General features: G+C 43.4%; 1 protein-coding gene across 1 annotated transcript in view; it reads right to left on the bottom strand.

Moving 5' to 3' along the window:
* LOC120480116 (uncharacterized) overlaps window positions 1-21,598 on the bottom strand; it is a 44,085-nt gene extending 22,487 nt beyond the window's left edge. The window contains exons 1-5 of the mRNA XM_089129259.1: window positions 21,406-21,598; window positions 18,378-18,722; window positions 17,937-18,293; window positions 11,338-11,436; window positions 7,436-7,522 (exon numbers count right to left, since the gene is read on the bottom strand). Coding sequence (XP_088985385.1) covers window positions 7,436-7,522; window positions 11,338-11,436; window positions 17,937-18,293; window positions 18,378-18,722; window positions 21,406-21,457 — 940 coding nt within the window. The 5' untranslated portion in view covers window positions 21,458-21,598. The remainder of the gene's footprint in view (window positions 1-7,435; window positions 7,523-11,337; window positions 11,437-17,936; window positions 18,294-18,377; window positions 18,723-21,405) is intronic.
* Window positions 21,599-26,528: the final 4,930 nt, after the last annotated feature.

The raw sequence follows: 26,528 nt of genomic DNA, 5'->3' as shown, positions 1-26,528 counted from the left end.
AACCCTCGGGCATCCACAACAGTGAAGGTCCCTCAAACGGCCACGGCGGTGAAGACCTTTCGGGCGGCCACGGCGTTGAAGACCCCTCGGGCGGCCACGGCGGTGAAGACCCCTCGGGCGGCCACGGCGGTGAAGACCCCTCGGGCGGCCACGGCGGTAAAGACCCCTCGGGCGGCCACGGCGGTGAAGACCCCTCGGGCGGCCACGGCGGTGAAGACCCCTCGGGCGGCCACGGCGGTGAAGACCCCTCGGGCGGCCACGGCGGTGAAGACCCCTCGGGCGGCCACGGCGGTGAAGACCCCTCGGGCGGCCACGGCGGAGAAGACCCCTCGGGCGGCCACGGCGGTGAAGACCCCTCGGGCAGCCACGGCGGAGAAGACCCCTCGGGCGGCCACGGCGGAGAAGACCCCTCGGGCGGCCACGGCGGAGAAGACCCCTCGGGCGGCCACGGCGGAGACCTACTGCCCCCCCCCAAAATTTTCTTGGGGGTAGCTACGGGGACATAGGCTGGAGCAAGCACCGGCTCAGAAACAGTCTCCAGCTGGACGTGGCTGACGTGCAGCGCCGGCTCTGGAAGCTCTGCTGAGACGTGACGAGGCTCTGGAAGCTCTGCTGAGATGTGACAAGGCTCTGGAAGCTCTGCTGAGACGTGACGAGGCTCTGGAAGCTCTGCTGAGACGTGACGAGGCTCTGGAAGCTCTGCCGAGACGTGACGAGGCTCTGGAGGCTCTGCTGAGACGTGACGAGGCTCTGGAGGCTCTGCTGAGACGTGACGAGGCTCTGGAAGCCCTAATGAGACGTGACGAGGCTCTGGAAGCTCTGCTGAGACGTGACGAGGCTCTGGAAGCTCTGCTGAGACGTGGAACAGCGGTGCGGGCTCAGCGGGCATGATGGTCGTGATAACATCCCTCTCTACCTCTCCAACAGTGAAGGGAGATCCACAAAACTGCAGGACAAAATCAATGAACTGCTCCAGGGTCCAACTGGGGTCCTCCTCTGGTAAATTTAAACCAATGTCTAGATCCAGTCCACTCCAGAAACAGTCCTTCAATGCATCTTCTCCATCCGGAACGAGATGGCTATACAAAAGGAATTCCTCCACATAATCCTCGATGCAGCGATTATTCTGATAAAGAGAGCAAAGTTTGCTCAGTGAGCTCTGGCTACTACCTGCTGGATCCATGTTTAGGTGAGTTGTTCTGTGATGCCGATGCCGTGATGTGGCAGAAACACAGGAAGGAGGCTGGATCCAAACGCAGTGTATAGGCTTTATTTAGACAAACTACATACTTTAACAAAGACTCAGGAACAGGGCTCAGGAACAGGGCTCAGGAACAGGGCTCAGGAACAGGGCTCAGGAACAGGGCTCAGGAACAGGGCTCAGGAACAGGGCTCAGGAACAGGGCTCAGGAACAGGAGTGACTCACATCGACCTCACACGTACAACAACTCACAAACTAAGACATAAACACAGGGCTTAAATAATGAGACAAGCAAACTTAACAAGGTAACAAGGGGGCGTGGACAATAGGAAACACCTGGAAAACTCAATAGACAGGGAACGAGAGTTACGTAGGTAACTGCGGTTCTATGAGTTCTGGATGACCGCCAGAGGCAGTGCTTCACACTGGATACTATCTCTCGTTGCAATGCATAGGTCGAGTCTAATACAAACAATGTCCCACGTGACCAGGATGACTCGGGGTGCTCCTCTATTTAACCCCGTGACTTCCTGCAGACTGTCCCTACGGAATCTTCTCGCCTGACTCCGAGTGACAGAAAACTCTGGCGGTCATCCAGAACTCATAGAACCGCAGTTACCTACGTAACTCTCGTTCTATTTCGTTCTTACTGACCGCCAGAGGCAGTGCTTCACACTGGATGACTTATAACAACAAGGTCACGAGGAGGACCTACTCACTGTTAAGAGGAAGTTGAGGGTCCGGAGAGGACGGCTGTTCCAATATTACCAGAAGCAGCCACATTCACCCTGTAGTATCTGGCAAATGTATTTGTTGATGACCATGTAGCTGCCGCACAGATGTCACTCAGAAGGACCCCTTTTAATGCAGCCCAAGATGTTGATATTCCTCTCGTCGAATGGCATCTCACCCCCAAAGGCACTGGACATTTATTAGATGTGTAAGCGTGGGTGATAACCTCCACTACCCAGTGCGACAATCTCTGCTTTGAGAGGGGCTGACCTCTTTTTGGGCCCCCGTAACAGAGAAAAAGTTGGTCTGATTTCCGAACAACTTCCGTGGCCTTCAGATATCCTCGGAGAGCTCTTACTGGGCACAGCAGTGTGCTTCCATCTCCTTCCAGTGCACTTGACATCGGAGGATTAAATACTGCCAGCTCAATAGCCTGGTTCCTAAAAAGGGCAGACAGCCGCTTGGGGAGAAATGCTGGGTTGGGCCATAACGTCACGACTGAGCCATCTGCGTTCCAACGCATACAGGATGCGCTAACTGATAACGCGTGGAGTTCACTCACCCGTTTAGACGAAGCAATGGCTAAGAGAAACGCTGCCTTCAATGAGATCCATTTCAGATCGCTGTGCTCTAAAGGTTCAAACGGTGGCAATGTAAGAGACTTTAATACTAGGCCCAGGTCCCATAAAGAAACCCTAACGGACTGAGGGGGGCGCAGTCGCTGAGCACCTCTAAGAAACTGAGTAACCAAGGCATGAGAACCCAATTGCTGACCATCTATTCGCACGTGATGTGCTGAAATTGCAGCCACATAAACTCTCAGAGTAGCAGCTGCTCTATTATTTTCTAATAGTGACTGCAGAAAACGTAACACCAGAGGAACAGGGCAGTGTTCTGGGACCACTGCTTGCTCTGAACACCACTCAGAGAAAAGCTTCCATCTATAGGCATAAGCACTCCTGGTGGAAGGTGCTCTAGAGTTCAATATGGTGTTCTGGACCCCTTGATCGCACGCCCCAAAGAGTGGTTCCGGCCCCTCAGAGGCCACACACAGAGCTTCAGGCGGTCTGGGTTCGGGTGCCAAATATGACCCTCCCACTGCTGGAGGAGATCTTTTCTCCTGGGAAGGGTCCAAGGATTCCCGTCTAGGAGTTTGTATAACACTGGAAACCACGGTCTCCCCGGCCAGTTTGGCGCCACTAGCAGCAGCCTGTGGTGCTCCTGGAGAACCCTGTGAACAGTCACCCCGATCATCGGTATCGGGGGAAAGGCATAGAGTAACCGATCTGGCCAGGCGTGGGCTAGAGCATCTTGCCCCAGCGGACTGGATTCCTCTGCTAGAGAGAACCAAAGACGGCAGTGGGTCGTTGTTGCCGAGGCAAATAGGTCCACTTCTGCCCTGCCAAACCGCTGCCATATCATCTCCACCACCTCCGGGTTGAGCCTCCACTCCGTCGATGGAATTCTGCGGCGCGACAAGAAATCTGGAACCACGTTTGATACCCCTGGGATATGCATTGCTCTGATGCTTGCAAAGCGAGGGAAGGCCCAAGTCAGCAGTTCCTGTGATAGTTGCAGGGATTGGCTGGACCTTGTGCCCCCTTGATGGTTGATGTGATAAACCACTGATTTGTTGTCCGTCCTGACGAGAATATGCCTGCCCTTTAAAAACGGAGCGAGGTGCTTCAGAGCCCGCAGAACTGCACGAAGTTCCAGGGTATTTATATTCTCGTCTCTTTCCCGAGGACCCCACTGTCCTGTGACTGGTCTGTGTTGCCACACTGCACCCCAGCCAGTAAGGGACGCATCGGTCTGGACTATCTCCCTCCGAGAGGGAATCATGCCCAGAACAACCCCCTTGGTCAGATACGGTCTGCTCCTCCAAGACCTCAGGGCCAGAAGGCATCGCTGTGTCACCTTGATCAACCTGTTCCTGTGCCAACTGGGGTTCAAGTGAAGACTGTTCATCCATATTTGAAAGGGACGTAATGACAGGAGGCCCAATGGTATGACTGCCGCTGCTGCTGCCAACATACCTGCGAGCTTGAGGAAGCACCTGAATGGAAGTCTGGCCTGCCTCCGAAACCGTTGAAGGAGGAGTAGTATATTGTCCACTCGTTGTTCTGATGGAGCGGCTTTCATTGACCGTGAGTCCAGCGTGAGACCTAGGAACCTCACCGACTGACTTGGAGCTAATTGACTCTTGCTGAAATTCACAGAAAGGCCCAGTCGAGTAACATGTGTCAGTAGCTGTGTGATTTCTAACACTGCCTGCTCGTGAGAGTGGGAGCAAAGGAGCCAGTCGTCCAAGTATGGAAGCACCTGTAGCCCCTTGGCTTGGATTGGAGCCAGTGCGGCCGCCATGCATCTGGTGAAGACGCGTGGTGACAGAGACAGGCCGAATGGGAGGACCCGGAATTGATAGACCTGGTCCTGGAATGCAAATCGGAGGAATGGCCTGTGTTGAGGAGCAATTGGAACGTGGAAGTAAGCATCCTTTAGGTCTACCGTTGTAAACCAGTGCTGCTGCTTGACTGCCTGAAGAACATCGGTTATGCGCAACATACGAAATGGTAAGATTTTCAGGAACTTGTTGAGGCTGCGAAGGTCGAGTATGGGCCTTACACCGCCATCTTTCTTTGGAATGATGAAGTAAATGGAGAAAAACCCACCTAGTCGTTCTGACCAATCTACTGGTTCGATGGCACCTTTCTCCAGGAGTTGTGCTACTTCTCGTTTTAAGGCAAGTGAACTGTTGGGGTCTGAGACTACAGTCATCCTGACCCCTTTGAAGGCGGGCGGCCGCCGTCGGAACTGCAGCTTGTATCCCTGGGTTAGCGTTGCTATAACCCACGGGTCGGAAGTTGTTGCTTCCCAATAACTGAGCTGCTGATAAGAAAACTGTCCGACGGCCGGCCGCAGACCTTCAGGACCTCCGTCCATGGCCTCTAGCATCCCTGGTGGGCCGTTGGCCAGGTGCTCTACTCCTAGGGGCCTGAAAATCATGCTGACCCCGAGCCCGGGGCCGCTGAGCAGAATTTCCTACTTGCGGTGATCTCCGAGGCTGGCCCCTGTGAATATCACCTGAGCGTGCTGAAAATGTAGAGTGTGGTAGTTCATACCCCCTAGAAGGCTGACGGTAATTTAAATGAGCCTGTGGAACTCTCCTCAGGTCAGCAAACTGCTGTCTGGTCTGATTCACCTGGACGCTACGCTCCAGTGTCTCCTGTGCAGCTGGTCCAAAGAGTTGCCCTGGAACTACTGGAAGGTCCCTTAGCGTTCTCCTACACGCCTCAGACAGAGGTGATTGTGCAAGCCAAACTTGGCGGCGTGCTTGTGTGAGGGTTGACATCAGCCTTCCCAGCTCTCTTGTCATGAATGCTATTGCCTGAAGGGAGGCATCACTTAAGTTTTGGTTAAAAGGATCACTCCCTGATGATTGAAGGGATTGAGACAAGGCCAACATGAGATGGGACAACGAATTGCCAATGCGACCCATCCGTGCTGCTGTGTTATATGCCTGAATAAGATGGTCATCTGTAATCCTACATTGAGGCCGGGGGCAACGAACATTAGGCCTCAATACCTCCTCTGGTGAAAGAACAAAAGAGGCAATAAATGGATCAACCTTAGGCATCTGACCCAAGCCATAAGTGTCTGCATCTTGCATCGCAGCCAATGCCCTGCTTGCACTAGTGGGGTGTGTAAGCGACCTAGGGTTCGCCCAGCATCTTTGCAACTCCTCGATATAATCCCTTGATGGTGGAATTGTAAGAGGAGAGGGTTGCGCCGAACCTCTGAAAAAAGCACTAGAAGAGGTTGCCGCAGCAGGGGCTGTGTCAAGACCCAATCGAGCCAATGCAGCCTGAAGAGCCTGCTTCACTAGCTCTTGCTCCGACTGTGGACCTTCTGCAGATCCCTGACCAGCTTCCTGGGAGCCATCATGGGAGAATTGGGATTGATGATCAGAAAACCCCTGCCTCTCTCCATCAACATCATCATAGAATTGGCTCTGAGAAGCCGCCATTGAAAGGACATCCTCCTCCTCAATGGGCGACTCCCTAGCAGTGGCTCCGGCTGAGGATACTAGTCTCTCGCCCGGTTGCAACCTCAAAAGCAAGGCCTTAATCTGAGCAAACTCAGCCGCCATCACATCCACCTTCTTCGCTAAAGGGTCTTCCTTGGGTCTTTTACCAGCGGAAGCACTGGTTGATTCAGTATCTTTACGTTTTCTTGCTTTTCTCCGTGGTGGGGGTGGAGGTAGTGACTCCCCCAAAAGCCCTTCCACCATGGTTATCCTTGAAGTCCTCCTCTCCCAAGACATGACGCTACAGTTTGTGCAGGCATCTTCTGTGAGGCCTTGTTTAAGGTGTTCTAGGCCTAAACAGGAAGGGCAGCAGTCATGCCCATCATCCTCCTGGAGAACAGCCATGCACAATGTGCAAGTATGAGCTAACTTCTCCATTCTTAGGAAGATATTTGGTAGGTCGAGCGCAATCACCCTGACCGGCAAAAAAAATAAGTAAAAAAAATTATAATAATAATAATTAAATAAAAATTCAAAAACAACACAAACAATTATTGAAGTGTATATGTAATTATACTACAAAAACCAACAGTATAATTATTGCCTCTTTATTTATTTATTTATTTATATATATATATATTTTTTTTTTTACAATGCTAGACTCATTCCAACACAATAGATGAGTATGCAGCTATTGTAGCTCAGATACCAATCGCTATACAGAGTGCACACCCTCCCAGCGTGGTCTTACTAACTTACCTACAGCTGCAAGTTATAATGGCCCTTTCAACGAGCGAAAACACTCTGTCTAGCGACCAACACAATGCCAGGAAAACGAGAACGAACCCCAGCATCAATGTAAACAAACTCACCAACCATGTTGTTTATTTTGTTATCAATGAATCCGTTGCAGCCTCTGGAGGACGCGCAGTCGCGAGACACCAACAAATGTTTTCTGTTGCGAAGCTGTGAGGAACGGATTCAAGTTTACTTTTCCTTTTTTTTTTTTTTTTTTTTTACATAATCTACGACCTGCATACGTGCACGCGAGAAGATTATAGGGACAGTCTGCAGGAAGTCACGGGGTTAAATAGAGGAGCACCCCGAGTCATCCTGGTCACGTGGGACATTGTTTGTATTAGACTCGACCTATGCATTGCAACGAGAGATAGTATCCAGTGTGAAGCACTGCCTCTGGCGGTCAGTAAGAACGAAATAGAACCACTAATAATACAAAGACAAAGACAAAACCACATCATGACAATAGCTAACTGTGTGATTTGTATAGCTATAGATTTATTCATTTAAATCAATATATTAATTTAGAGCAGAAACAATGAGCTAATTGAAATAATGAATACGTGTTGATAACTAATGATTATATAAAGACATGAGCATTGGTGGATGTTAATAACATGTTTGAATGCAGAATTTGCAGAGAGTAAAATGTTGAGTTTGTTTGAGAAACACTCACCTTCAGAAAGTCCCCAGAAGACAAAAGCAAAGAACAGGATCATATTTGGACAGACAACTAGAGACAGATGAAGACGGAGGAATGAATCTAGAGAGAAATAGAAAATAATGAGCAGATTAATATTTAAATATATATTTATAATCGTTTACACACACACTCTCTCTCTCTTTCTCTCTCTCTCCCTCACACACACACACACACACACACTCTCTTTCTTTTTCTCTCTCTCTCACACACACACACTCTTTCTCTCTCTCTTTCTTTCTCTCTCTCTCTCTCTCTCACACACACACTTTATATAGATTTGGCCATGACTTTCTTGTTCACTTACTAAGTAGTCTTGTTTCCACATTATTTACAGCTAATAACACACTCTTCTGTTTGCTGTAAACTTTACATGTGTATTTTCCTTCATCTTCTGCTCTCAGATTGTCCAGACGGAGGGAGAAGTTTCCATGTTGAAAAGAAATGAGCTCTGTCCTGATAATCCTACTCTTGTCTATCTGGATTTTGATTTGCAGGGATGGGCAGTATTTCAGATACATGTATTTAAAATCCCTATTTGAAATATAAAATACTATTTTGTATTTTAAAGCATTAAGAAAAAGTCAAATGTAATTTGTATTTAAATACATTTAAGATGAGTAATTCTTTGTTTTCGAAAATACATAATATTTTTTGCCAGTCAACCTCTCTATCAGGTTTCGTGTATCAGCTAATTCACACACGCATGCTAGGCCTGGGTGATATGACACTATCTCATAGCGACGATATGAAGTGTGAATCGATGGAACTTTTTTATTAAATCGTTCACTATATAGGCCTATTTGTGGTGTAAGCAAATGTATCTGTGCACCTTTTAATGGGCAGGAATTATCTGAATGTAAGAGTGGAAAATGAAGCACTGATGAATGATACACCAAAACATTCTTCAGCTTTTAGTTTTATTGTTAAATACAAAACTTTGGGTGAATAGTGTCAAATTAATCTAAATTAATTGAAATAAACTTTCTAATTTTAATAAACCTAAAGAAACAAATTAACCTTACATAAAAAATGCTATCCTTAAACAGCATTAGACCTTGACCAGCCAAAAAAAAAAAAAAAAAAGTCTCAAAGAGTTTGAAATTCAGTTTTTGCTGTGGTATCAAAACTGATATTGAGAATTTTGAAACCATATATATTGTTACTGTGAAGTAAAATTAAGATTTTGGTCATATCGTCCATCCATATTCTTTGCTAGATAGCAGAAAAGGTTCCCACAGTTTTACATAGGGGCTGTTTACACCTGGCCACTTTATGCGTTTTCGCAGATCGGATAGCCTAGCTATTCTGATTTATCAAAACGATTCCCTTTACACCTGGTCACGTGTTTTTGCGAAACGGATATAAATTCAATCTTCAATTCCCGCGCTATATGCGGATTTAATGAAGTGCACATCACTGAAAGCAACAGATATAAGCTGCATTTTATTGATCATCGGCTAATTTCAAAATCAGCAAAAACGGTGATAAGAGAGAGCGGCAACAGCCCTGGTAAGATCATTTCGTTTCTTTACTTTTAATGAAGATGGTAGTTTTAAGCGTCTGCGACTCACTTTCACTTTGATTTGCGATAAATTGCGGTGCATTGGCTTGATAGGCGTTCAGCTGCTCATCTGAGGTGATGCGCGTCGCAGTAGCGTCGTCATATCTGACTAAAATAGCATGACATATAGCCTATAACACGCTCTCACGCGTTTATTTTTTAGCATTTTTGGGAGTAGTAACATTTACATATGTATTCAGGAGTGGGACATGACGAGATATTCACGTGAACAATCGGGCTAGCAGTGCATCGTGAATGAAGTTTAGCTACCATTTGCACGTCTTACCAGTTTAAACATTCAGGCGATTTTAAACTGATCAGTGCTCGCGTGCTCTCTGGGATGACTGCGCTGCGCACATAGAAAATCCGCCTCAAGAACAGCTGGCCAGTAACAAAAGTTATTTTTCACGGATTATATTGCATTTAACATGCAAAACTATGTCAATTTCGGTCTTCGTGAGTATGATAGTCTTAACATAGTCGGTTTTGTCTTTAATAAGCATCAAACGCATGCCAGCATAATGAACACAGAATCCGTGCCATAACTCTTAAAGAGACAGCAACCATATGTGTTGGTCATTAATTTTGTCGTGAAAATAACAAGATTAAGGAATTAAAGTTAAAGGAATCAGGATTGATAGCCTATGTAGGCCTATTGAATGTATTCTGGACTAAAATACTATCCACTGTTATTTTCCAATTGATTACTTTATTCAGTTTCTGTCTATGAATATAGTGTTAGACCTTTAAAAACTTTTCTCTTTATTTTTCATTATTTGTATTTTTATTGTATTTATTTTTGCAACTTTTTTCAATTTAATTGAACAATTTAAATCAAGTTTTGTGTTGTGTAAATTCTTAACAACATTTCCCCATTGTAAAAATGCAATGAGTGCAAACATTCAGGCAAGATAAATAATAATTTTGTTTGGAAAAAAAATAAGGTATTTTTTTAAGTCACAGTAGTTAAATCTGTATCTGTATTGCATGTTCAAACTTTAAAATCATTCATATTAACTGCTTAATAGATTTTTTTTTCTCTGGAAATATGTAGGTTTGGAAATTTCAGAGAAATTCTAAATTCTAAATTAATGCATTACAGTTGAACTAAACCCATTATATTTTAGTCATCTGAATCTTTTTAGTTAATTAACAGCTATGGATGATAAAAGCAGGTACAGAAACAAAAGTTTTATTTTGGGAGGGTTGACATTCACTTTAGGACGGTTCAAATTGTCATTCAGGACGGTTCCAGGACGGAGGTGAAAAAAGTTAGTCTGGAGCCCTGTCTAATCACCCCTTTCTAGTTGTTTCCTTTGTTATTGTCTTAATTAAAGTTAAAGCTGCAAAGACCCACTCCTCCTCACCTCTCTTTGCCTGAAGCAATAACTGTCATTTAATTAATTGAAGATTTCTGCTTGGTTCACTGGTAACAGAGACTTTTGCTTATTTGATATGGGCTCTTTGTGTTACTGAGGCCAAAAACAACATTCCTATTATCTTTCACATTGGCATATAACGGCACAACTTTACATGCACGTTTTCTTTTACCTCTTCAGCAAGAAAAGTCATCTGTCATTTTATGGGATAGATTAGGATGAACTACAGTTTCTGTTTTTGCCAATGTTTATGAGGGTTGTGCCATCAGTGTTTTGAAAGATGTGTTTAAATGTATGTGTAGGCATTTATTAGTAAGTTAATAGCACAATGTTACATCTTTTTTTTTTTTGTTTGAATGAAAAATCTGAACTCATGAGCACGTTTCAGACTAAGACCTCAATGTCATTCCGTTCTCACAGGATATTTGATCATTTCACCATCATCCATTAATTTAGTCATTTTGTGTTGTTTTTGACACCTTTTGAATATTTAATTGGCTTTATGCACAGCTGCACTACTTCCTGAACTTCAGCCAGCTCCTCGTTTCCTGTCTGTCATTATTGGACAAACTTGACTAATTCAGGTGTGCCTGAGTATTATTGTTGTGACTACTGAGGTCAGACAGACCTGAATTAGTCAGTTTGTCCAACAATGGCAGACAGGAAACAAGGAGCTGGCTGAAGTTCAGGAAGTAGTGCAGCTGGGCATAAAGCCAATTGAGTTCAGCTTTACTGTGGGCTGGTCTGTTATTCTTGTATCATGTTGAAAGTTTGATCATGTAAATGTCTGGCTATTGGGGATTAAAGCCTCACTGAACCATTAACTCTTTCAAACATATTCTGTTTAGGCTGTTTTATCATTATTAACTTATATCGCTTGTCTTCTCTGAATCTACAAGTCCCAATTGGACTACAACAAATACGAATATTTTTACCATTTTGTAATCTGCTGTCGATCAGACAGAAGAGCAGAAGTGCAGATCCAGATGCAGCAATCGAGAGAACCAGCACCATTATATGTAAAGCAGAGAAACCTGTGAAACACAGACATCAGTTACTGAACACAGGAGTTATGGGGGAAATTTCCTTCTCTATTACCAAGAAAGTATATTGTTTATTTGTGCATGTATTGTTGTATTATGTATTGTTTTTAACACACACACACACACACACACACACGCACACACACATAATTATTTCCATATATTTATGATCAGTATATCAAATGGTTTGAATATATTGAAAAATACATTTGAAATAATATATAGTGTAAATATGTTACAATATATTGAATAATACTAATCATATACTGTATATAATCATATACTATCATACTATTATCATATCACCGTCATATAACCATAGTATATAATCATATACTGAATAATATTCAGCAATATACTTACTATGTTATACAATGTAAAATATAATTAGAGTTTACCCCAGAAACTTGAGGAAACCCGTTGCATTCTTTTTCTCAAGCATGTTTTTAGTCCTACATTTTTAATACAAATCCACACAAACAGAATGTTGGGACAACGATAGACTATGCATGTATTTATAATTATTAAACTGTACTTTGTGTGAAATCTAGCAGAAGTAAACGGAAAAAACAAAACAAAATAAATAATAAAACAAAAAAACATCAACATAATACAGAAGAGGCCATGGATTTATTATTTTTCTTTCTTGTTTTCTTGTGATCTCAAAATAAAGGTTCAGCTCAGTAGACGTGACACGTCATTACAAATATTACAATGCCATAGACTGTCTTGAAGAGTCTGAAATGGATGTTACTCAATATCGCTCATTTCGGCCAAAATATCAGGTTTAAATCGACTGAAGCGACACATCCTGACAGACTGCAATAGTGCGACAGGCTACACAATACTCTCTGGGAACAGAGGGTACATTAGTAACTGGGTATGTTCCCTTTCGAGAACGGTCACTTCGTAATGCATAGCTAATACGCAGTGGGGGCGCAATGTAAAACGCCGCACATTAGCAACTGGCTGTATTAACTGGAGCCTAGGGAAAACACCCCAAGGCTCAACAAAACAAGCCATAATCAGTCTCCCAGACAGAGTCGGGTTCATGAATAAAACTGGGGCTCATAACCGTCCTAGGACTACTTGTGCTTCTGGACAGTAACATGCTAGATAGACAAAAAACCAGACACCGTCGGGTTAGTCTCATACTGAGAGGACCTTTGCCTGCAGGCAAGTTACCTCTAGATTATAAAATCTGACAAATGTGGATCGCGAGTGCCAACCGGCCGCTGCACAAAAATCTTGAATTGGTACACCACTGGACCACGCCCATGACGAGGCCATGCCTCTCATGTAATGGGCTTTATGCCTATGGGACAAACCTGGCCCACAGAGGCGTATGCCAGCGAGATGGCGTCCACTATCCATCTGGATAGTCTCTGCTTTGTGACCGGAACCCCTTTTGTGCGGCCGCTGAAGCAAACAAAGAGCTGGTCTGACTGCCTAAACGGAGCAGAACGCTCTAAGTATATGTTTAGAGCCCTAACGGGACACAGCAGATTAGCACCACCATCATTCTCCGAACAGAGTGATGACCTGAGCTCTGAACGGGGTTGAGAGCACCTTATGCCAAGTTCAGATTGCACAATTTTAGCCACGATTTTGGCTCGCCGACAGGTTTTGACAAATCGCAGACAAATGCCTGAAATCACAGGCAAATCGGCGCTCTTTCACGAGTGAGACAATCATGCAGTTTGACGAGTCGCCGACGCCCGTGAGATATTTGGCATGCTAAATATCTGGACCGGTCGGCGATTGAAAATCCTGCTGTGTGAAAAGTGTTTTGACTGAAAACTACATCGCCGATTACTGTTAATGAATAACTACACAAGAACTAATGAGTAACACAATATTAACAATCTAGTAACTATTATTAACTAACAAGAAACTCTGATTAACGAACTAGTAAGTAATAGCAACGTATTCTCATCCTTTAAAGGGTTAGTTCACCCAAAAATGAAAATGAAGTCATTAATTACTCACCCCCATGCTGTACCAACCCCGTAAGACCTTCGTTCATCTTCGGAGCACAAATGAAGATATTTTTGATTGAATCTGAGAGCTGGATCACTCTTCCATAGGCTTCCTAAGGGACTGGCTCTTGACGGCCCATAAAGTCATTAAAGAAAAGGTTTAAATATTCCATGTGCCTACAGCGGCTCAATTATAAGTTTATCAAGCGACGAGAATACTTTTTGTGCGAAAAAAAAAACATAAATAACGACTTTATTCCACTATTCCATTACTTCCTTATGGGCGCATGCGCGAGAACTGAGACGAGGACGTTCTTCTTCGAGAGCTGTTACCGAGAGCTGTTCGAGAGCTGTTCTTCTTGTTACCGGCTGCTCACCGCTTAGGAGTTTTACCGCCCCCTACCGTATAAGATGATGTGCTGATATAGCTGGAAGCGCAAAACTTTCTGTTTACAAGCAGAGGAAGATGCGCGCTGTACATACGCTTTTCAATTACCGTATTTTCCGCACTATAAGGTGCACTTAAAAGCCTTTAATCTTCTCAAAAAACGACAGTGTTCCTTATAATCCGGAGCGCCTTATATATGGATCATCATTTTATACGGTAGGTGGCGGTAAAACTCCTAAGCGGTGAGCAGCCGGTAACAAGAAGTAAACGAAGGAGAACGTCCTCGTCTCAGTTCTCGCGCATGCGCCCATAAGGAAGTAATGGAATAGTGGAATAAAGTCGTTATTTATGTTTTTTTCGCACAAAAAGTATTCTCATCGCTTGATAAACTTATAATTGAGCCGCTGTAGGCACATGGAACATTTAAACCTTTTCTTTAATGACTTTATGGGCCGTCAAGAGCCAGTCCCTTAGGAAGCCTATGGAAGAGTGATCCAGCTCTCAAATTAAATCAAAAATATCTTCATTTGTGTTCCGAAGATGAACGAAGGTCTTACGGGGTTGGAACAGCATGGGGGTGAGTAATTAATGACTTAATTTTCATTTTTGGGTGAACTAACCCTTTAACGTCATATAGAACGCTATATGACAAAACGGCTTAATATAACACATGCTGTGAGGGCTAAGTTTAGGTGTGGGGTAGGGTGTGCGTGTCATATTCACGCTAAAGGATTTATAACGTCTTGGGTTCGCGTGTTATATTAACGATAAAGGGTGCCATGTGCGTAGTATAGCGCCGTTTTTGCATATAGCGTTCTATATGACGTTAAAGGATGAGAACAGGCTGGTAATAGCGCACAGATGAAAGTGGTAGTTCACTATTAAGTAATCAATAACTTCTATTTTTTTAATACTTCCCAGAGAACTACTGAAAAAGTTTATTAACAATCTAGTAACTACTATTAACTAAAAGAAACTCTTTTTAACGAATTAGTAAGTAATAGCTCACAGATGAAAGTGTTACTAGATACTTCTGTGGGAATTACTAATTATTTGGAATCGTATTATAAAGTGAAGATCATTGGAACTAACTAGTAAAGTTTTACTTCATGATCTAGTCATGATTTGTGCAAATGTTTGAGATTTTTGGTGAACTTTAGTAACTTTTAGAAAATGTCTTTAGTAACACTTGAGTAATTACTAGTTCATTCCAATGATCTTCACTTTATAATACGAATCCGAATAATTAGTAATTCCCACAGAAGTATCTAGTAACACTTTCATCTGTGAGCTATTACTTACTAATTCGTTAATAAGAGTTTCTTTTAGTTAATAGTAGTTACTAGATTGTTAATAAACTTTTTCAGTAGTTCTCTGGGAAGTATTAAAAAATAGTAGTTATTGATTACTTAATAGTGAACTACCACTTTCGTCTGTGCGCTATTACTTACTAGTTCGTTAATCAGAGTTTCTTGTTAGTTAATAATAGTTACTAGATTGTCAATATTGTGTTACTCATTAGTTCTTGTGTAGTTATTCATTAACGAAGGAACCGTATTCTAAAGTGTTACCCAGCGACTGAATGCTGGCCAAGACAGTCATGCAGTGTGAAAAGAGCAGTGACCCGAATACTTTGAAAATTGCACAGTCTGAACTCAGCATTAGGTACATGTGCCTTGGCTTGAGAATTACTCTGGAGTCAATTATCCCAAATTCCAGGCAGGATGGGCTCACAGAGAGTGCCTGCAAAATCTCCCACTCGCTTGAATGATGCCAAAGCCTTATTGTTTCCATGGCAATGCGTCATGCTTCTCACGTGAAACACTGCAACCACAATAACCACATCTCTGCAACCACATCTCTCACTATTTGAGAGATGTGTCGCTTTTACTGTATTTCGATTTCCCATTTTTTTTTAAATATTCACAAACTTGCTTACCATGTCATCAACTGTCTGATATTCCGATTCTCAAATACATGTACGTGAGATTGTTTAATAGATTGTTGTTGAAAAATTGTTTTTGGAAAAAATCAATTACCCTCACCAAAGAGCAACATCTAGAGTCCTCTTATCTGGCAGTGAGTGGAACATGAGGGTCGACCTGGGGAGGCAGCTCCAATTCCCCAGGGAGATCGTGGAAACTTTGCTCCGGCCAGACCTGATCATGTGGTCAGAGTTATGCAAGACCATCTTGTTGGTGGAGCTTACTGTCCCATGGGAGGAGGGAATGGAGGCTGCCAACGAACGGAAGCGTGCCAAGTACGCAGATCTGGTAGAAGCCTGCAAAGAGGCTGGCTGGAAAGCCACCACGTGGCCAGTTGAAGTGGGATGCAGGGGCTTTGTTGGGTCCTCAACGGTTCGTCTGCTCCGCGAAATGGGATGTACAGGAGCAGGGTGTCGAAAAGCCATTAAAGAACTGGCAGAGGAGGCTGAGAGGGGCAGCTTTTGGTTGTGGCTAAGGAGGAAGCACAAGGGATGGGGGCCAAGTAACATCTAGGGCATCAGTAGGGGGTGGCAGGGAGTGATCCCTGCCATCGCTCCGCCACCAGGATATGTACTGGGGTTAAAGGAGCGAAACATCAATGACTGGTGGTCCCCAGCTGATGACCCATTTTATGCCAAAGAGGTGGAGCACACCTGCACAAAAGGCACCGGTGGAGGTGCGTCAGGCAGCAATGCCCAGCAGGTCTACCATCAGCCTGTATTTCAATGAGTTGCTACTTTCCATAGACATCAGTGTGTATTTTACAAACTCCAAATGTATTGTGTTACTAGTGCTTATGAGTCTTTAAATGTCTGAAACCTAAAATAAACATTATGTGAATGTATTAAACATATATAAAACCTGATATATATGACAAGTACTGAGTGCGTCAGTCTCTGGCTCAGCGCCAGCCAAACGGTAGAAGAACAGTTTATATCTGGCAGTCGTTCAAAATGTTAATGAACATCATACAGTAAAACCATTTAAAGGTTCTCTAAGCGATGTGGGGCCAAAACATTTTTTGTCACATACATCAAACGTCTCCTCACTATCGGCTAGCTACCTGTCCCCTAAACACACTGTAAAAAAACGCGGTCTCTGTAGACACCACAGGCTCCACAAACGGCAACAAAAACAACCATTGTCTCACCCGGACCACGAAACCTAACAAACAGTGTTCCAGCCAATCACTGGCAAGAAGTATTTGAGGGTGGGTCTGGGGGGTTAGTGCGCGTGCACATGAAGGGTGTGTGTGTGTGTGTGTGAAGGAGAGAGAAGCATTCAAGTTTGAAAAATGGCCGACACACGACCAAATAGACGTCGTTCTGAAAAACAAATTAAAAAGAAGGAGTCGGATAAAGAACGTGCGAAGTTCCGAATTTACATCGGTAGCAAAGCTTTTGAACGATGGCGAGAACTCCGGCGGCAGAAGGGTTTCCAGTCCAACATTCAGGTTGCTCTGTTTTTGCTGGACAAGTGGGTAACGTTAAATTGTTTTTTTTTTCTTCTAAATTGACTCTTTATGTTCGCCAAACCCACACAAGGATATAATTAGCTAGAACTATGCACGTTCACAATTATTTCAGGAAGCACGGTAGGGAGGGGGAGGAGATGAGATGCGGCGGAGGGAGGGTCTAACTAGCCTCCGAATTGTTTGAAAATATTCCGAACGTCAACAACACCCAGGATCGCTCAGAGAACCTTTAATATATTGATCATTAATATTTGGAAATTTATTTTCTTTCTGTAAGGGAACAACACACACACAGCATATATATCTATACCACAACAATTCCTTATTTTAAGTAATCTAGCATTTACAGAGGTGTAAAGTCCAGGGGTCAGAAAGTAAAAGTCCTGCCATATGTTTATTGCACTCAGCCAGCTGAAGTATATATTCTATTCTCCTGGCTGAAAACACACTACTGGAAAACTGTGCTAATTATTAATCCAGGTGATTTGAACAAAATACTAAGGAGGACATTTACTTTCTGAACCTGGACTTTACACCATGAGCATTTACTAACGCGTCCAGGAATAATCCTTCAGACTTAGATCATTAATATAACCGATTGTTAATCAAACTCATGTAACTTGTGATTCTGATTGTGTATTGTTTATAGATCCCTTAAAACTTACCCAGTCTCTCCAGTACTACAGTTGTATTGGCTGAAAGTACTCCAGCAAACACATGACACATGTAAACTCCTTTGTCCTCAGTTCTGACACTCTTCAGTCTGAGAGAGAAGTTTCCTTTGGGGATTTCATCAGTGAAGAACTCAACTCTGTCTCTGTATTGCGCATCTGATGAACCTGGAAAAGCCTCATTGTTCAGAAAGAGCAGAACCAGAATATCTTCATCTTCATCTGTTTTCCTCCATGAAACCTCATCAATGTGTTCAGGTTTGATGTGAGAGTCGACAGAGCAGTTCAGAGTGACGTCCTCACCCGCATATGCAGACATGGAGCGACTCGATCCTGATACCAGCAGACGCTCTGAAAGAACAAATAGTTACAAAATCACTGCATGAAATTTAAATTCAGTAATTCGTTTCTAGAACTCATGTGATTAATACTCACCAACATCTTTTATTTGAACCACAGTCTCTCCAGAATCCTGCTGACTGTAAACTTTACATGTATATTCTCCTTTATCTTCAGCTGTCAGATTGTCCAGACGGAGGGAGAAGTTTCCATGTTGAATCTGATCAGTAAAGAAATGAGCTCTGTCCTGATAATCCTGCTGCTGGGCCTCTGGTCGACTCTCTCCATATTGATACAGATGAACCAGAGTCTCTGAGTCTGCTCTTCTCCACTCCACCTCCAGACCCTTCACTGGTAAAGGTTTATCAGTATAACAGGGCAAAACCAGTGAAGATCCCAGAGGAGCAACCAGAGGAGTAGATGGACCTCGCACAATGAACCCTGAAACAATTTTATCCCATGAAAGGGACAGAGACAAATTAAACAAAGCTTGTTTTGTAGTTTCTCAAAGCAAAAATGAATACATACTAGTGCTGTACGATTAATTATATCACAATCTCAATGAGCATCGTGAGCATCCTTCTGAGACCTAAAATGACAAATGTATCACCCCATGCCATGGTCTCACATACTAAACAGAGACGTGTTAAGTGGCAGCAATTGCAAGTCCACAAGACCGAACGTGCATATATAGTGTGCCTGCTATTTTAGATGAAATAAACAAATTACGCATGTAAATGTAACGGAGGCCAGCTAGTAGTTGCTGTGCGAGTAAACCTCACTCCCCGATCTCAATAGGCGCTCTAGCGACAGACACTAGAGGCTGCAGTCTTTAGCCTCCTTGCTAGAGCGCCTGACTCTCACGCCGGAGACCCGGGTTCGAGGCCCGCTCGGAGCGGGGCGAGTAGGACCCGGGTGGAGGGGTTACATTGGTGCCGTGACCCGGATGAGAGTGAGGTTTAGGGGGGTGAGTGTAACGGAGGCCAGCTAGTAGTTGCTGTGCGAGTAAACCTCACTCCCCGATCTCAATAGGCGCTCTAGCGACAGACACCAGAGGCTGCAGTCTTTAGCCTCCTTGCTAGAGCGCCTGACTCTCACGCCGGAGACCCGGGTTCGAGGCCCGCTCGGAGCGGGGCGAGTAGGACCCGGGTGGAGGGGTTACATAAACGCAAATTACGCAGTGTTATTTTTTGTCATCCTTTGGCTGGTTACATGATCCTACGCTTATTCATGCAAATGCTATTAAACCATTCATGTGCAACAGGTCAAAAGAGAGCATGCTGCCTGTGACTACCCTGACTGTGGCCCTGTACAAAATGGTGCACTTCATGTGGACTTTCGATTCACTGTCTCAAAGCTGTAACACCACAGACTGGTGCCCCCTGTTGGTCAGAACAGTGTAAATGCAGTGAAGTAAAACATGCATAAAAACAAAACCATTTGCAATTGTGTTATTATTGAAAATGTAATCTATTAAATGCAGAAATCATCTATTCAAGCTTTTATTACTTTTCATTTAGACTACTGCAACTCAATGTATTGCGGTATTTCCAAGTTACAAATCGCTTAGTCTCGCGTAGCCAGACCTTCAGACTGACGGCAGAACGTTAGCCAACGTTCCGTGGGCGTGACGTCTGAGGCTGAGACTACAAATCGCTCGCCTTCAATTGGTCCAAAATGCTGCCGCAAGATTTATTTGCAAAAGTCATAAATATGATTACATCACTCCAATTTCCAATTCTAAGAAATCTTAGCTGGCTGCCTATTCAGCATAGAATTGATATATATATATATATATATATATATATATATATATATATTGTATGTAAATGTCTGCAAAACCATCTTATGCTCCTATCTACTTATCAGAATTGCTGGAATTGCCCCTTCAAGAAACTTAACATCAAGTGAAAAACCTCCTTCCAGTCCCACACTCACGACTCAAGCTTAGGTGATCGAGCGTTTCATGTGGATGGACCATGGTTATGGAACTGATTCTGGGCTTGTTGTGAAAATGGACGAGAATTTTGTGCGTTCTTTGTCTCGAGACAAAGTTCATCAGGTTGGGCCATGAATCATAGAGAAGCAAGGGGCCGAATTCAGGAAAAATTGTTGATGGGATGGCGTAGAGTTGATTGACAGGACTGAATATTTAGTCTCCTTCTGAACCTTCGTTCATTTAAGCTGTTTACTTGCACAAGCTCACGAATAGCCTCACAGTTGTTGCGTTTACTTTTGCTGCAAACAGTTTTTTTTTCTTTTACTTTTATCTTCAGTCAAACAAGCTTTAGCTTGACAGAGATTTACTTTCGGTCTTGTATACAGTGGGTTAAATCAGGTAACCAGGAAATATATCTTGAAAAAATAAATGCAAAGTATGGCACAGTCTGACGCACTTGCATATGACAATAGCTGTATTAGCAGACCTGAAAATTATTTTTTATCGAACTGTCTTGTTCTTTCTCTGCTTATGAAATGAGTGATTTTCCTTTAGCCTACAATATGCGATACTCAATAATCCATAAAGAAATTTGTTAGAATTCTTAAATTAGCATTTTGGCTGCAAAAACAAACGTAGGCCTATATAAGATTTATTTATCTACAAAACAATTTAAGCAGAAGCCTTAAAAGATTTACAAGACCATGAAAATCAAAGCCGGTTAAGTGGCAAATCGAACGGTTATACTATTTATCTACATTTGTAATAAATTGTAAATTTGTAATTGTAGATAATTTTGTCCCTTTCATCAGAATTAAAGCAAAAACAGAGAGATTTAAACGAAATTACAGCCACAAAAATAAAAATAAGCAGGTCCATTTTCAGTTATGATTAATACTTTTTGGTTGTCAAAGTAAAGTTTGTGCCCTATATGAGAGCAAGATCTATGTTGATACCTGTTTTACTGTGGAACTAGGGGAAAAAAAACTGTTTAGCCTATGTCTGAAAAGCATCACTGTGAAAAATGGAAATCTCGAATGAAATGAATCTGAAACTGCACGATTGTCTTAAAATAGGCCTAAATGTTTTTTTGCGGAAGAGAGAGAGAGAGAGAGAGAGAGAGAGAGAGAGAGAGAGAGAGAGAGAGAGAGAGAGAGAGAGAGAGAATAAAATGATGTAGCTTACCATTTGCGATCATCAACAATGTTGATATCAAAACACAGCTCGGTGTGTGCATCGTCAAATAATGTAAAATAAAACACAAACTACCATGTCCTTATGCTATAAATAAGCGATGACTATATTCTTTCGCCGACATGAAGCTCATGCTCTTGAAATGTCCACGGAGCAATACTTTCGTTTGCATTTCTGACTTTCACTTTTATATTGTCGTACGCATGCGTTATGGAGCTAGGAGTGTCTTATTACATGCGAGAATTTAAATGATCTGAGAGAAAAAAAAAATGTTTGGGAGAAAAGTTATCGCAGTGATTGCAAAAAAAAGCATTTCACGGGAGAAAAAAAAAATATTTGAGAGAAAAAGGTTAAAAAAATTATATTTGAGACTAAAAAAGTTGAGATATTTTTTTTCATAGAACATAAAAATATAGCCTAAATTAGATTTTTTTTTATTATTTCTGAGAAAAAAATCCCTCTCAAAATGCTTAGAAATAATCTCATATATATATATATATATATATATATATATATATATAAAATAAATAATATATATATATATATATATATATATATATATATATAATATGTATAATATATATGTTTTGCTATCAGTTTGAAAACTTTTTCTAAAAAAAAAAAGTGTTTCTCTCAAAACGATTTCCTTTGCTCTCGATGCAATTTCTTACTCTCAAATCAGGATTTTGATTTCACTGTGAAAATTGTGTCATGGACGGGGCCATGATATTTTTTTTCCTATTGCCCAGTCAGGTAAGCATTTGGTTGTCTTGGGAGTCGGGTAAGATGATGATACACACAACTCGATGAGTAGCTGGCTGAGCAAGTTCAGCATCACTGAAGATTTGGTTTACCTAGCATGATGGCTAATTAACGATTAGCTTTACTAGCCATTAGCAAGCTAATATAATACGTATCCATTCATGAAAATGAGTGCTATTTTTTAATGTTTAATCTTCAGTGATGCTGAACTTGCTCAGCCAGCTACCTCATCGAGTTGTGTGTGTGTGTCATCATCTTACCCAAACACTGGAGTGTCCATGTTCGACTTAAAGTGTGTATGTCAGGTTAAATTTTTTTTTTAGATATATTAAATAATGTTTAGATGTCCGAGTGATAATGTAATTATCATTAAAACTAGTACTGTAATTGCCCTACATTAAGCTTTATAGCCATTTCTGTCAAGATCATATTTTTAAAACACAGTGGAGCTGCCTGTGACGTCAGAAGTTCTATTCAAGTATGGAGAGTTTTGAGTCTGAGGAGATCCAAAATCCCCCTCAAACCTACGATGGCCCACAACCTTACAATTTTGAGCCTCGCAGGCGTGAGAGAGATGAACCAAACAGAAATTTAAATATATTTCCTATCAAAGAAGCATAAATATCCAGTGTGAAGAGAACCAGTGGAGAGTTGGTCAGGTGTCTTGACATGTATTCGTATTGAACCAAAATGTACGGGCGTCACACGGAGAATACAGGGTTGAAATAAATAAAACTCGCGTGCAAATTAATTAATGCGGAATTACTGTTAGCTACGCAGTAGAGATGCGCGGTAGCCTATCAGAATAGGTCAGTGTAAAGAGGTTCAGTGTGTGTGGAAAGAAGAAGACAAGGTCGCATGACTGGGACTCGCGTTTATTCAGAAAAACAAAAAAGATACGAGACGCACAGTAGCGCATTTGCCACCATAAACAAAACACCCGATCCAACACTAGCCCATTCTCACCCCCAAGGCATCACCTAACTGACGTCTTGGGAAGCATTTGACTATGCTTCAATATCTGACGCTTTAGGCGCCCTTTAGCGTCAGTTAGATGACGCCCTAGGATCGCGTGTACCCTACCCCCACCCCACACATAAACCTAACCGCGTCCTCTAACTGACGCTTTCCTTTAGTGTCAGTTAGATGACGCCGTAGGATCGCGTCATGTAAGTGACGCTAAAGGGTGCCTAAAGCGTCAAATATTGAAGCATGGTCAAAGGTGACGCCTTGGGGTGAGAATGTGTTGGAAGTCCCAGTCCAAGTCTCTCTCTCATTAAATTACTGCAATCAAACACAGGTGTTCATCATCTGCACTTGATCTACTTACTCACTCCGTCCTTTCTCTCCCGCAGCCGCTACATACTTTGAAAACTCATGCCCCCTCGCCAGAGTCAGGTTTGCCGAAGTGCATTTAATTTATTTATTTTTGTCCCTGCGTGCCGATCGGAGACGGAGTTCACTGCTGATATTCTGAGAGCTTTCTAGTCTCACGGCTGTCATCAAAAAGTGGACTCTGTGACCGGTTTTAACGGTGTTTTTGCACCCTGACATGATTCTGCCATCATCTCCTTGATTTTTCCTAGTCTTGTGGCAGGATCATGACAGACCCATGTTTTATGTGTAAGCACATGGCCTTTTGTTTGGGCTGTGTGCTTGCGTTGTCTTGACCCGCCCCCTTGTTGTAATTATTAGACCATCGTTTTCACCTGTGTTCCTGATTAGTTTTCTCCCTATTTAATCCCCTCATGTCTTCTGTCCTGTGTCGGTACATTGTCAAACATTGTGAGTTTTTCGCTGTGGGTATTTTGTCTGAAACCTGTTTTATGACAATTGTGAGTTTGTTTCCTGTCAGATCAGAGTCTTAGTTTGTCTTAGTCTAGTTGAACTCTCCTCCAGTCCTGTTTTGCCCCCTTGTGGGTTTTGTTTTCTGTTTTTGTCATTAATAAATCCCTATTTTGAGTTACTTGCTGTCTGCAATTGGGTTTATCCTTCAACGGCATGACAGAATGTACCGACCAAAGAAGAACCCAGCAGACCGTTTGTCCTTCCCTACCAAGTGTCGTCCGGACCCCCTTAAAGAAGTCTGGTTGTCTTCTCCCCTCAACAAGAAGAATGTCACCCTTCCATACTCACCCGAGGGTGAGTGGATCTTGTCTAACTTCTCTCGACTGTATGACCAATTCTCCCGGGAGGAGTCTGAGGCGACATCCTCAAGGTCTTCGCCCGCTGCTTGCCTACCAATTATTCCTGAGGGTCGAGTTCTAGCTGTTGTCACTCAAGCGGATCAGGTTTCCTCCGTTTCTTCTCTTGAGGTTTCGTCCACACCTCCTGATCTCCGTGGCAAGCGAGGGAGACTGAGTTCATGGGATTCTCCTTCGGAATCATCCTCGACGGAGTCAACGCTGTCTGAGACTGCCCTTCCTGCACCAGTTACGGCCCCCGTGAAGCTTCCCCAACCGGCCACGAGTCCAGCTATGACGTCTGCTCCGCGACCTAGAAAGAAGAGGAGGAGGGGAGCCTCTTGTCCTTTAACATCTCCTGTGGCTGTAAGCGCTGTCCCAGAGCCCGCTGCTGTAAGCGCTGTCCCAGGATCAGCTTCAGAAGAGGCCGATTCCGGATCTGCTGAGAGAGTTGCGGCCGATCTAGCCGCTAAGGAGGTCCTGCAAGCAGTTTCTGCCCACAAGGAGATGCCTGTTGTCATTGCTGCCAAGACCCAGTCGGATTATTTACCACGTCTTGTCAAGATCCTAAAAGTCCCTGTCAGACCTGTCTCGTCCCGGTCGGCCGTCTGGCAGATTTTGTGCGTTGGCCGACTAAGTCTCCTCGGTGTGATACACACAGTTCCGTGCCGTTGGCTGAAAATAGTCCTCGTCGGCTTTGTTTCACGCGATTCGACATGTTGAATTGGCGTCGGGGAAAGAGAGAGCTCTGATTGGCTGTTCAGCTTAGTGAAAGAGTGCATGAGAATAAACGCAAAACAGCAAGCAAAGAATTCAAAACAGTAGCCTAAAGATAGAAGGCTGTTCTTATGTTACGTCTTCTTACCTGAGTGTTCTTTGGCGAATATTTCAATATTAACATGAGCGGAGTGGAATGTGTATTTGCAGCTGGCAGCGTCGGTTTTCCTCTTTGAATGACGAATATAGACGAATATATCTGCAGAAAAAGACAGTTGGCTCATTACACACAGGCGCAGAACGCACATTATAGCTAACAGTCGGTTGTAGTTCTCTCGGTGTGTTCAAGTGCAGCTTTTTACCTCGATGAGAGCGGGCGAGAGGCGACAACACAGTTGGTTTCATCAGCGCTAGTTCGTTGGTGTCGGCTTGGTGTGTTCCGGGCTTTAGAGCAGATCTGGCCCAAAAATCAAGCCCGACCCTCCCAAATACTGACAAGCCGCTGGCAGTATAAATTGCATACGCTCGTCAATTGCTTCAGAATCCTTTTCTTTACCCTCAAATCGACGTGTGCTATTCGAATTGGGAATTACTCTACTGACTCACCATCGTCGAAGGTGCATCTAAAGATACCTCACTGTCTTTGGCATCCGATAGCATCCATCTGCATCTATTATAGCGCCTGACACCCACCTGTTCTGTATCGCCTGGCCCACGCAGAGTCGGCCCTGTCAGACGACCTCTCGTGCGCCCATTGCGCGGACATGCCAGTGCGCGCCCTCAAGGGCAGGAGAGATATGGCGAGCAGCTGTAGGGATTGGGCCCAATGGTGGGCCCTTCCGCCCTCAGGGAAAGGGAGCTTGACGCCGCCAGCTTCTCGGAAGATAGCTTCCGCAAATTGGATCACCAATTACCAGGGCACAATCAATAGGATTCTCAGTGGGTGTTTCACTGAGTGGGGCAAATCGATTTGTAATGGGAAGCGGAACGGAAGAGTGGTTCTTTGATCCGCGACTAGAGCGATGCCTACTCGTCACCCATCTGCCCTGCTGCACGGGCTCTACTTCAGCCGCAACCGAATCATGTGAAGAGTTCACTATGCTAGGCGCATCCAAAACGATCTAGCATTCTTACCATCCTCAATTAAAGTTTGGATGCGTGTCTCCAATTCTGAAATCTTCTCCGTCAGCCTGACTGTCTCCATGCATTTATCACAGACAAATCCTATATTGCCATCGGACAAGGATATACTAAACATGTGACACAGGTGACAATAACAGGACAAGACATTACTCACCGTGTTAGGGTGAGAGACATCTTTGTAATACTAAGCAAAGTCTCATGGATATTACATTATATTGCTTTAAAACTATATGGCCTTATAGGTCTTGAGTAGTCAGGGGCTCAATTGTGGATTTCGTTGCCTCTGGATAACAAAAGTATTTCTAATAT

The sequence above is a fragment of the Pimephales promelas genome, chromosome 3, assembly GCF_988280905.1.
Source record: "Pimephales promelas chromosome 3, fPimPro1.hap1.1, whole genome shotgun sequence".
Classification (NCBI taxonomy): Eukaryota; Metazoa; Chordata; class Actinopteri; order Cypriniformes; family Leuciscidae; genus Pimephales; species Pimephales promelas.
Note: the sequence above shows the minus strand (reverse complement) of the source record. Positions and strands in the feature narration are given on the sequence as shown.